The 12,327-nt window shown below is 51.6% G+C and overlaps 1 protein-coding gene across 2 annotated transcripts; it reads right to left on the bottom strand.

Moving 5' to 3' along the window:
• Positions 1 to 4,656: 4,656 nt before the first annotated feature.
• Positions 4,657 to 11,949, bottom strand: Tent5a (terminal nucleotidyltransferase 5A). Of its 2 annotated transcripts, none has more exons than XM_048353642.1 (3): positions 11,597 to 11,949; positions 10,921 to 11,404; positions 4,657 to 9,379 (listed from the first exon to the last, which is right to left on the bottom strand). In XM_048353642.1, exons 1-3 carry the CDS (start codon positions 11,614 to 11,616, stop codon positions 8,603 to 8,605), a joined length of 1,281 nt encoding a protein of 426 aa, XP_048209599.1. In that variant the 5' UTR covers positions 11,617 to 11,949; the 3' UTR covers positions 4,657 to 8,602. The 2 variants fall into 2 exon arrangements, with proteins under 2 accessions (XP_048209599.1, XP_048209600.1); XM_048353643.1 differs by having other exon boundaries at positions 11,650 to 11,948.
• Positions 11,950 to 12,327: the final 378 nt, after the last annotated feature.

Below are 12,327 nucleotides of genomic sequence, written 5' to 3'. Positions count from 1 at the left end.
AGTAGTTCCAATTTGGACCCTGCAAGAGATCCAGACTCTTCTCTTGTTCCTCAAGTTTTCTGAGGTATACTGGACAAGTTAAACCTCTGTAGAGTCAAGGCGTGCAAGATGGTCATTTTATATGGCTATCACATGGTAGCACGAGGAAGAAAGAGCTTTACCACCTCCCCCGGATACCGCCTTTGGTACTCAAGTCGGGGAGGGTGGATACTTAAGATCTAGCCTTCCAGCAAATTTCACAGAGGCAGTGCGCGCACTATCGTCACCTGTGCGCACGTGGAAGTCTCTAGAACTTACTTATTGTCTGAGAGAAGAACGCCAGTGCCAGTCACGGAGTGCAAGTTTGCCATTTCCTGCGGGGAGCTGGTGCCCAGGCCTAGAATCCGAGGTACTCAGGAGGCTGGGATCCCAGGAGCGCCTGTGAAGATGGGGCTGGAATGCCACAGCGCCAGCCGGGACGTTCAGCTCTTCTGGGTTCTCTCAAGACGCAGCTCAAGGCCAAACGCAGTAAACGCGTCCATCACTTGTGTAACGAATGAACTCTAGGCCCAGCCTTTGCCACTGTGTGTGTGTACCTTTGGGCAAGTAATCTAGAAAGGTTCATAAAAGTTAGATATTAACAAATTATAAAATGTTCTTTGTTCAAACCCTAGGAAACATTGGATCCTATTATTGTGAGCCTAAACAGGTTTGCAGATTGTCTGATAGAGTGCAACAGTCCCTATCAAATTTGCCTTTCGGAAAAATACAGATAAGACTGTGCGCAGCAAATATTGCATGGTTCACATTTTCCAAAGAGAACTGCCTATCTGGAAGAAATGTCGATTAAGGAGAGAACACCCTGTATTTTTATTTACTACATCTGGCTCGCTTCATTCCACTTTACGCCTTGTGCCTAATTTGCTTTTATGCTCTGACGATTCGACTTCTAGAATGCTCCCGAACTGCATTGCCCACTCTCTTAACCTTCCTTTGTTAAGACAGAAGCCAGGGTCTCCTTGCTGCTTTAAAAGAGAAGAAATTGAAAAGCACAGGTCATTCCGGACGAGTGCAGAGAGCGACGCCGTCTCCAGGACTCGGGGAGCCCACGGTGCCGAATTTTGCTAAGAGAAGAAGAAAAACTTCCGAAAGAACGGGAATAGGGTTTCAGCCGTTCACTAATGGCGTGGCCCGATGATGCCACAGAACTTGGCACGGCTGGTAAGTACACACTGTGCCGGGAACCAGTCGTTTCTGAGGGGATCCGGAGGGGAACTTTCCACGGTTGAGGTTAGAAGTAACAGCTCCACACTCCTATAAGTTCCTGGAGTTCAGGGAGCCCCCCGTGTCCTGAAGAAAGCGGGGCCTGCGTGAGGCTTCGGGAAGCGCTGAGCTGGAGCGAGGCCTTCAAGAAGTATCCAAGGGCTCTACGTTCTTCAAACGGCACTTGAACTTCCTCCAATGCCAGTGAGTGAGTCAGGAGAGGTAAGTTTATGTACAGATGTCCTTCCACTCCAAGAAAGTCTTCCATGGAAAAACAAAACAATATGCTTGGCGCAGCAGATAAAATTATACAAGCGGTCATCTACGTAAAAGAATAACTCAGGACAACACTCCATTAAGGATTAGACTGTTAGTTCAAAAAATAATTGATCCCTTACAAAGAAATCTTAAACCACTTGTTATTATCCATCCTTCATTTCTTTCTTCCTTTTTTCCTTTCTGTCCTTCATTCTTTCTGTCTCTCAGTCTATCTGTCTTTGTGGTGGTAATGGTGTTTGAACCCATTGCCTTACATAAGTACTCTATCACTTGAGTTCTGCCTCAGCCCCTTAAATAACCTTTTTTTGTGGTGTTTTTTTTTTTCTGTTGTGGTGGTGATAGAGGTGGATTTTGGTTTGGTTTGGTTTTGTTTGTTGCTAGTCTTAGAGCTTGAACTCTGCAGGGCCTAGGCACTATCTGAGATCTTTTTGCTCAAGGCTAGCACACTACCATGTGAGCCACAGCGCCACTTCTGGCTTTTTCTGAATAATGTACTGAAGATAAGAGTCTCCTGGACTTTTCCTGCCCAGGCTGGCTTCAAACCTTCAAACTGTGATCCTCAGATCTCAGCCTCTTGAGTATTTAGGATTACAGATGCAAGCCACCAGCCCTGGGCTTTAAACAACTTTGGAGCATTAATTTCTCCTATTTTTCCACAGGAAGCCATTGCCTGTAAAATTCCATCTTCTTTAACTCCCCCCCATCCCCCTAAAATGTGTAGGTAAAGCATCTGTAAAACGTTGGAAAGAAACACAACATTTTAGTTCACCCTTCAGCAGTGATCCTCGCTAGATACTATGTTGGAAATGAACTGCACAACTTGGAGGGAGGGCAGTTTGGGAGGGGGAAAAGTGGGAGAAAATGAGAGAGGGGGGGGAGAAATATACTCATTCCCTGACCGGAGCCCCTCTGTTCAGCATCTTTACAAGAATTTTTTGTAAATATCACATGTTCCTTCTGCTCCTTCGGGTGATCCCTTGATAATGTGAATAGAAGGCTACGAGAAACAAAATCCACGGTCAGTTCTGCCCACAGATCCCTTCTCCAGAAATCCCCTTAGTCTTCGCTTTCAGGAAGGTTTTCCTTGAGACGTTTGCGGTGTGAGAGCCGCCCCCCCCCCATGGGCCCGGTGAGGACGTTGCGCCCGTCGCTGGGGTCTGACGGGAAGAGGGCACAGCCCCCCGCAGCTCAGCAACCAGTGCCAAGGTCTCCCCGAGACTCCACTCCGTCTCGTGATTTCTTCTCTAAGCCCTCCCGTGTTGCGGGCCCTCATCCAGGAGGCCACATCGCACGTAGGTGCCATGCTTCCTTGATCAGTCGAGGCACAGTGATTTGTGGGTGAGGACAGGACCCCCCCACCCCGCCAAGGGCGCGCTGACCTTGCTCATCCGGCTCAGGTAGGGGTTCTCAGATGCGCGCACGGGCACGCCACTGGCCACTGGCTCTTCCCCTCTCCGTGCCACTATGCACAACCCACACTTAGGACGTGGGGTTTAATCATCGCCTCCTTTGCAGGAGAAACTTGTCTCCTTCCCTGGCTTAATTATTCGCCCCTCCATTTGTTCATTATCAGTGTGGATGCGTGGATATTTCACACCACTGGATTATAATCCGATAACCATGACTGACGGTGTTGCTCAAGTTGTTCTGGACTTTCCGGTTGCCTCCCGTGTCTTTTGGCCCACCCCCTCCCCCACCATTGTGGTTGTTAATCTCTGCTATTTGTTGTCTGAGCATAAAGTGTCCTTGCTTTCTGAAACTACAAGATGCTTCAAGTCCTTCATGCATAGTCCTGAGCCCTGGATTTAGATTCAGCCATCTCTCCAAGCACCTTTGGCTCCTTGGGTGAGCACACGGCACTGGAAACCAAGATCCAAGTCCTACTAGGGGAAAGCCACTGTAGTCTTAAACCATTTCTCCTGCCCAGATACGTATGTTAGTTGACTAAATGATACTCGTGTCATTGATTTCAAACTCAGTTTTTAGGAAGAGATCCATTTCACTTCAGATGTATCTGATAGCCTTAAACAACTCCTTTTAAGACTCTTTGTTTCTGCCTTCTGAAATTTTATTTTTGTGTTTTCTTTTTATTAGAGGAACCGCAGGTTTAGGGAGTGGGGCTACTCAGGAAAGGAGGGGTATGGCTGTGTTCACTGCCACCTGCTAATACATTTCGAAACAGCAGGCTGGAGCTAAGGGTGGGAGGAGTTGTTTTTTGTTTTTTTTTTTTTTTAATTGTGTGAGGACCAAAGGGAAATGAAAAGAACAAGGGACAGGATGAAAACGTCGCAAGGAAGAAGAGAAAGGACACACAAATACCACTATCAAACCGAATCACCACTTCAGTTACTTTTATGGCGTATGTGTGAAGGAAGCTGGCTTTTAATACCAGGAGTGGCTCTCTTCACTGGGGCAATGTAAGGCATGGCTCTGTCCAACATGAAGGCTTGGAGTGGTCCTTAAAACCACAGGTATGTCCTCTGCTGGAGGAGGCTTAGCCCATCCTCACGCTCCCAGTGTTGAGGAAGCATACTAAATTACAGAAAGAAAAAAAAACTTGTGGCTAATAGATTATGTCTACCCTGGGGCACTTTGAAAAGAGATTCCATTAGGTGCTAGCAGAAAGGGTGGCATCTGAATGCAACTGGGCATGCGCAGGGTGCGGGCACCCACATGGACAGAGTATAATACATCCTTTGTCTTCCTCCTTCCTCTTCTGATTCCTGACCACCGCAGCGCATTCCTCACACGGATTCAACTGTACTGGGTAACACGCCCGGCAGGAGCCTCAACGGATGCATCTATCTCCAGGGATGGGGCCGACTGCCTCGACTTACTCAAACCCCGTGCCCACGCAGAGCTACCGAGCTCAATCGTCTGCTCTCTTCCGGTCGCTTACCCCGTGGTGCTCACAAGCAGACACAAACCCTTAGCACACATTAGCTGGAATCTTCCAGAGCTGAGTGGGTCAAAGAGGCACCGGCTGCGGGCAGGACGTGCCCAGGTTCCGACGGCTGCCGAAGCCGGGTCTGCTCCCAGAACTACCCCGGGGGGGGGGGGCATCGCATGGATGCCACCGGGAGCTGCCAGAGACCACCGCCAGCCAACACACACACCAAAGAGAGCAGACGCTAATCAATAGAAAAAAATAACTTCTTTTTATTTACAAAACAAAAAAAAAAGAGATCCAAATATTGGATTCTGTAAACAAAATTCACAATCTGTTCCCTCGAGCCACTGATTCAAACATGCCAGCTGTTTTTCTCTAAGAGTCCATCTTCCGTCCATTCTTGCGCCTGTGACATGCCACAGTCCGACCCCACGACAGGGCTGTGATTCTGGACAGGGGTGGCTATGGACAGGCAGGAGGAGCTACAGCCAGCAGGCCCGAGTCCCCTCCCGCCCAGGCCAGACACAGGCGCGCCTCTCTCCAAGTGAGTCCCACGGCTTCCCGCCTTGCACTTTTACCACTTACTTCCTTAGCAAGCCGGTACGATAACAAAAGATTAACACAGAGATTGCCTCGCAGCACTGAGAGGCCACGTGACAAAGAAATTGGAAAGAAAGATTATATTCAAACAGGTGCTATATAGGAAATCACTTTTTTGGCTTTTTGGTTTCATCTAACACGTTTTTTTTGTTTGTTTTCAACAACAATAACAACAAAAAAGCTTATTTTTGACAGCTGTTGACAGCCTTCAACATAACACATTTCACTTACAAAAGAGTTCACAATATTTATTTAACAGCATTGCATCGAAAATGACTTTATGCACAATAAAATAACCAACAATAAGTACAACAGAAAGGGGTGGTAAAAACCATACGTTCACTTTCCACTGTTTCCTTCTGGGCTTGGATGACAGACAGTCTGCCGTCCTGGTATTCTTTGTTTTGGACCCATGTGAAAAACAGTCCGCCCAATATCAAACCCAGCAGGTATCTGATCCCATTTCTGGAAGAGAAAAGTCCATTTTGGTGTTCAAAGAGTTCTTGAGGCAGTTGGAAATTCCTACAGATGAAGTAAACTTTTTTGAAGGACACTGCCACAGGCTGAAGGTTCTCTGACACGCCGGACTGGGCAGGCGAGAAATGCCTCCAGAAGACAAAACTTCCTTCTGTTTCAAAGTAACAGCATGCTAGGCCAGATAAACACAAAGGCAAACAAAATCACAGGCACTAATCAGTTGAGAGCTCTTCTGGCTTCTTTTTTTTTTTTTCCTGACCTATACATACCGCTCTCTCTTCGCCAGACATTCAAATGATTTTAGGCCACACATCCACAAAGAGAGATATATATCCCACTGTGTGTTCAACTACATATGCACAAAGACTATAGTACATATAAAATAGAAATAAATTACGTAAGTCTTAAAGCACATATGGGAAACTGTCTCCAGGAAAGCCTGTTCTAGCTGAATGCTAGGTGCCTGGCACTTCCAACTAAGCTACCAGCCCTGAAGTCAGCAAGAAGAGAACATAAATATTGGAGAAAATAAATGAAAAGTTACATTTGCAAATAAGGCTCCTTCCACCCAAGGAACATGAAACCTGCGTCCTAAATGAACAGCAGGTGGATGCTAGAGGGAGCCCGAGGCGGGCCACCTGTCCACGAGAGGGAAGAGAAAGCCGGGGCGGCCTCAGCAGCGCCCCCTCTGGCCACCGGCATCCCTTCGTCTTCTCTTGGAAAACCTCCTGACAGGTGAGCGTTTATCAGGATGGGTCTACAAGCCGAATCGTGTTTCCTGGGAGTTCTGTGGTTACGACTTCAACCCAGGAGACTGAGCCAGGGAGGGAGACCGAGCAGGTTTGGGAGTAGGAAGGGCTCCCCCCAAAAAGTGAGTGGCAGTGCAGGTGGCTAGGATGGATCCCAGGGAATTCACAGGGGGGGCCGCGGCAGCCAACCCATCGGGTTCCAGTTAAGGCTTCAGAGATGCACACAAGGCAGTTCGGACAAACAACCTGGGCTAACCGGCCCTGAACCCCCAAAGGGACGCCCAGACAACTAATGAACCCCCACCGCACACGGCCCACGGGAGGACGCCAGTCCCTTCCCTGCGGCCTCTCCATCTGACGACCAGAGTCTTCCGGGAGGGCCTTCGGGGGAATGAGGAGCTAGCAGTGGTCCCCCCAGGGGCGGGTGGCGATTCTACGGTGGTGTCACGACACCAAGGGAGCGTTTGGATGAGTGCTCGTTCGTTTTAACAAACATCATTTCCAGAGACCGGTATTGTGGAGGGCTGAGGGAAGAGCTGGAACTGAAAGAGGGCTGCCATCAGCCCGTTTCACTGAAGTATCTGTGGTCTCTTGCCAAAGGGATGACAAAGTTGGGTTTGGTTTAATGCAAGGTGATTTAATTTAAAGTACAGTACTGAAATATTTAAATGCGGTGTGACATCCTCATCAAAGATGTTTCATACTGGCATAAATTTATAAAACATCATATATAATATATATCTCACAATATAAACTTTATGCAATTGTGCAAATACTCTTTAAAAAGGGTCATTTCACATTTACTAAATTCTAGTGGTCCAGAAATGCAGAGTGCATTCAATTATAAACTCATTTAAATACTAATAAGTAGTGTTCAGATCACCAGAAATTCTTGTTAGCAGTCAGGGATTTAGGGATTTAAGTAGCCTATCATCTCCATGGTCCATGACAATGCATACCTTGGAAGTACGCACTTAGTTTCCTTTAATGGTTTCAAGCTGTCAAAATGCTATCAATATAAGAGTGCTCTACCAAACAAATATTCATTATGGAATTCTCTCTGGCTCACAGAAAAAAAAAGACAAAAAAAACTCACTAAAAATTATAATCTCTGCTTTTCCTATAAATATATTACTTGTTTCCCTCCTTCATTTTTTAGACGCAGGTTCAAATTCATCATTGCAATATGCCCACTCATGCCATCCTACCGGATACACAAAAGCACACAGTATTTAAATACTTCCTACTTGACATATTATTTTAGGTCGTAGCCAAGGTAGTATGTGTACACAGATACATTATCATATGCACACATACACATAATACACACACGTACCTAGGACAATATCACACTGACAATATCAACTTTATACACATATTTGCCAAGGAAAAAAAATAGGGCATTTCCTCCACCATTCACAAGCTTCTATGTTGTTTTATTTTCTTCTTGAGTCCCTGATAAAATAATCATTAAGCCATAAAATAATTTTTCCACTTCAAATTTTCAGAAAGCAACAGGCACTTTGATGTATACTGGTGTGTAACAAATATAGTGACTCTTTATATATATATGTATATATATATATATATTCTACGTCTCTTGTACTTGGGAATTTTTAATCTGTGAAATCTTTGGTCCTGGAGCATATTTTCTTTGCTACAGCTGCTTCTGCTTGCATTTCCACATTTTAAAAAATGTGAGCTATGCACGCAGCTGGAATGAATGGATTGTGTCAGCATCCTCACTTCTGCAGCTTGTTACAAGAAGGGCACCAACCTGCTGCACTCCTGCTCATCCCGAGTTCAAGCCGAATGAGGACTACTCCACAGAGAGCACTTGCTAGGGAGTCTCAGAAGCCATCCCAGCCTTGGAGTTCCTCTTCTTCCTAGACTGTTACTATCTGAACTCCTGAACTGGTAAAACGAGGTGAGGAGAGACATTTTGTTATTCCCTCTATGTCATCCCTCTGCGAATTCCACCTTAGAAAGCTTCTCTACCAGTCCCCCCCACTTTGGCAAAGCTATGGGAAGCGATTGCTACAAACCCATATTGTCATCAACCATTATTCCACCTCGTTATCTTCGGAGAACCTGGTTGCTTCTAGTGGCAGGTCTCCCTTGTTTCAAGATAGAATCCAACTGGGCGGAAGAATGGGGAGGGGGGGCAGGTAAGGAGAGTGATCGGTTTGGGATCATGCTCTCATACCAAAGAAAAGATTCCGTTGTCTAGCTTAAAATCAGGAGCGGATCATTGTACAAAAAGCACATCCCTAATTAGGGACCAGTCACTCCCTTATGTTTGGTGTTGTTTTTTTTTTTCCCCTTCTTTCCCACCCCCATCTCGTCTGATATCTTGGAATGACTCTTAATTGCAGGGAAGCCATGTGGAGTAGGTCTGTTGCTGACATGTGAATACTGGCTGGACCTGGGCAATGTAGTAATTGCTGAAGTTAGCATCAGCTACGTAGGGGGCTGGCTGGTAATAGCAAGTGACATTCGCCACGTTAGGGATGACATTCTGGTCAGCCAGCACCCGGATGGCCAGCATGGTGATGAGGTTCAAAGTCTGTCTTCTTTCATGCCCCATCAGACACACGGTACTCTCATTCACCACTCCATGAAGGGTCATCAAATACTCGTACTTGCGGTCTTCCAACCCCACAAAGTGATTCTGCAGATAGGACTCCAGTTTCCTTTGCTGCTCCCCGATATCTGAGAAGTCGATGAAAAACCTGGAGCACATGTACCTCTGGAGGGTCTTGATCTCCTCAGAGGCGGGCCGGAAGCCCCTCACTAAGAGGTTGCAGTACTTAAGCAGGCCCCCCCCTCGAATCTCCTCCGGATTTCTGGTGGCGATGATTTTGTTACAAAGGTGATCAAAGGCCTCCTGGAAATCACCATAGACGCTCTCGCCAATGATGGTGGGGTGGAATGTCTCCGTCATGGGATTCTCTGAGCATTCGTAAAAGAGCAGGAGAGAGTCTAACTTGATTTGAAAGGAATCTACACTGAATTCAAACTGCCTCCGCAGCGAATCCACAAATTTCAGTTCCACGTTCTTGCCACTGTTGTTTGAAAGGGAGATGAGACTCCACCGGTCAGAGTCATTGCACACTTTAACCATTTTCTGTACATAAGCCTCCTAGGATGGAAGAGATAAAACAAGAAGATGAGCAAACCCGGGGGGGGGGCGCGGGGGGGGGGACTCCATCCATCCTCTCCCCAGCTGAGAATTATTTCGTCTTCCCTTTTGGTTTTGTCAAGTTTTGGCAAAACACTACCTAGGAGCTTAAACAGTGTTCCGAAAACAGAAGGGGAAAAAAATACATTTAACGAGTAGTTTTACCGTCTGGGAAAGAGACGGGAAGTAATAGTTTGAGGCTTTTGGCAGACCTAGCAGAGTACTAAGAGATTCTGTTGTCATGTCTGACTTTTTAAATGTTATTTTATTTTGAAACTGGTCTAATAGGCACAATATCCGCCCTGCAATTCACATCCCATTCAAGACACCGAGGGGCAGACAGTCATATGTGACTGCCCCTCAGCCCCGTCCCCAGGCCCCCTCCCCGGAGAAGAACCGACATTATCTGGTGACTCGCTCTCCAGACACAGTGAGGAACGAAACTGCTTTCGGACGATGTTAGCTAATCAGATAAAACTCAACTTCGACCAAAGTGCTTGCGTGTGTCTGACAGGGGGTGGTGGACTGGGTGGGGGGGAGGGAGGGGGCTTGCTACACCCCCTCACCAGATAACACCATGCGGATAGCCACCGACCTAGACCCTCAACACACACCGAGTCAGCTGAACGTGGCCACGAAATCGATTCACATTTTCCAATACAATAAAAATCCCATTGACTCAGTTCTGCTCCGGGCTGCGATTTTCCCAAAGAGTAGCTCATAAAATGACTCAGAGAGAGAGAGAGAGAGAGAGAGAGAGAGAGAAAGAGAGAGGAGAGGAGAGGAGAGGAGAGGAGAGGAGAGAGAGGGAGAGAGGGGGAGAGGGGAGAGGAGAGAGGAGAGAGGAGAGAGGAGGGGAGAAGAAGAGGGGAGAAGGGGGGAGGAAAAGGGGGGAGGAAAAGAGGGGAGAAGAGAAGGAGGAAGAGGAGAGGCCATTTCCTTATTTCCCCCATCAGAGTCTCCTCTGGGCTCAACTCCAACTATGGGCAGCCAAGGGTTAAACCATGGAGGAAAAGGAACCAAAAGGAGGGCAGAGGAGGAGGAGGAGGAGGAGGAGGAGGAGGAGGAGGAGGAGGAGGAGGGGGAGGAGGAGGGGGAGGAGGAGGAGGAGGAGGAGGAGGAGGAGGAGGGGGAGGAGGAGGGGGAGGAGGAGGAGGGGGAGGAGGAGGAGGGGGGGAGGAGGGGGGGGAGGAGGAGGAGGAGGAGGAGGAGGGGGAGGAGGAAGCCCGGGGACCGAGCTGCGCACTCTGGGCTCCAAGAAAAACTCGAGCGCTCCCTCCCCCTCCCCCACGCGCCTTGAAAGTTCACGCGTGAAGAAAGTGGCACCGGAGTCAGGTCGATGGCCAAGGTGTGTGCTGTGTGAGCGGGGATCCCCGCGCGCGCCCCCCACCCGGCCCCGCGGCCCCCCCCCGGCCCCGCGGCCCCCCCCCGGCCCCGCGCCCCCCCCCCCGGCCCCGCGCCCCCCCCCCGGCCCCGCGCCCCCCCCCAGCCCCCGCGCGCACCTTGAGCGTGAGCGGCGTGATCTTCTCCTTGTTGACGCCCTCGGGCAGGAAGTCCAGCAGGCAGTCGAGCACGGCGTCCTTGACCGTCTGGAACTCGGCCTCGCCGCGCAGGTCGGCGCAGAAGATGAGGTCCAGGTCCTTGTAGCCCAGGCCGCTGTCCTGGTGCAGGACGTGGCTGGCGGCCGAGCCGTTGAGGCGCACGTCGCGGACCCCGATGCGCCGCTCGGCCAGGCGCCGCCGCACCACCTTCACGATGAGGCTGGGCTGCAGCTCCAGCGTGGGGAAGTTGCCGCGCCCGTGGATCGGGATCGTCTCGCTCAGGATGCCGTCGAGCCGCCGCACCTGCTCCCAGCTCAGCACCGTGCAGGGCGCGCGGGGGTCGCCGCCGCCGCCGCCCGCCGGGGCGTCCTCGGCCATGGCGAAGAAGCCGCCCTCGCCGTCCGCCACCAGGGGCCCGCCGAGCGCCGCGGGGCCCGGCTCGGTCCTGGAGGAGCGGGGCGGGGAGGGGGGGTGCGGTGAGGAGGGCGGCGCGGGGACCCCGGGGGTGCGGGCGCGCCCCGATCGCCCCCGCCCGGGGGTCCCCGGGCTCCCGCCCTGCCCCTTCCCCTCCCGCCCGGGCCCCGCCGTCCACCCCCCCCACACACCCCCGCCCCGCACACGGCCAGCAGCCCCGCACCAGAAGTATCGCTGATGCATCTGGAAAGCGCAAGCGAGTCCCGTCCGGGTCACCTGGAGGCGGCCGCCCCTTCCAGGAGCGCGGCGGGCGGGCGGGCGGGCGGGCGGGCGGGCGACGCGGCCCTCCGGGGTTACCGTGCGGGACGCCGCGGTGCAGGACCCCCGCGCGCCCGCACGCACGCACCGCTCCGACCCGGGTCTGCGCCCCCGCCCGCGCGCCGGCCGCCCCCGCCGCGGTGGTCCCGGAGCTGGCGGCTCCCGCTCCGGCTCCCGCCGCTCCCGCCGCCGCCGCCGCACACGCTCGGGTCTCGGGAGCTTTAGCAGTTGTGCGGGGGAATCGGCTCCGGTACTTTTTTTATACTGGGCTTCTCCGCGCTTCCGGGGCCCCGGCGCCGCGCGCTCGCCACGCCCTCCTCGTTTGCATAGGCGCCGCCCCTCGCCCCCTCCCTCCCCGGCCCGTCAGCGCGAGGAGACTGGGGGCCCGGGCGCCGCGCGCTCGCCACGCCCTCCTCGTTTGCATAGGCACCGCCCCTCGCCCCCTCCCTCCCCGGCCCGTCAGCGCGAGGAGACTGGGGCCCGGGCCCCGCGCGCTCGCCACGCCCTCTTCGTTTGCATAGGCACCGCCCCTCGCCCCCTCCCTCCCCGGCCCGTCAGCGCGAGGAGACTGGGGCCCGGGCCCCGCGCGCTCGCTACGCCCTCTTCGTTTGCATAGGCGACGCCCCTCGCCCCGCC

This window comes from Perognathus longimembris, chromosome 9 (assembly GCF_023159225.1).
Source record: "Perognathus longimembris pacificus isolate PPM17 chromosome 9, ASM2315922v1, whole genome shotgun sequence".
Lineage (NCBI taxonomy): Eukaryota > Metazoa > Chordata > Mammalia > Rodentia > Heteromyidae > Perognathus > Perognathus longimembris.
Note: the sequence above shows the minus strand (reverse complement) of the source record. Positions and strands in the feature narration are given on the sequence as shown.

Coding starts and splice junctions, on each gene's coding strand:
- Tent5a (XM_048353642.1), bottom strand. CDS start 11,616: ATGCATCAGCGATACTTCTG. Junction 11,405..11,596: donor ATGCATCAGCGATACTTCTG/GTGCGGGGCTGC, acceptor CCGCTCCTCCAG/GACCGAGCCGGGCCCCGCGG. Junction 9,380..10,920: donor TCACGCCGCTCACGCTCAAG/GTGCGCGCGGGG, acceptor CTTCCATCCTAG/GAGGCTTATGTACAGAAAAT.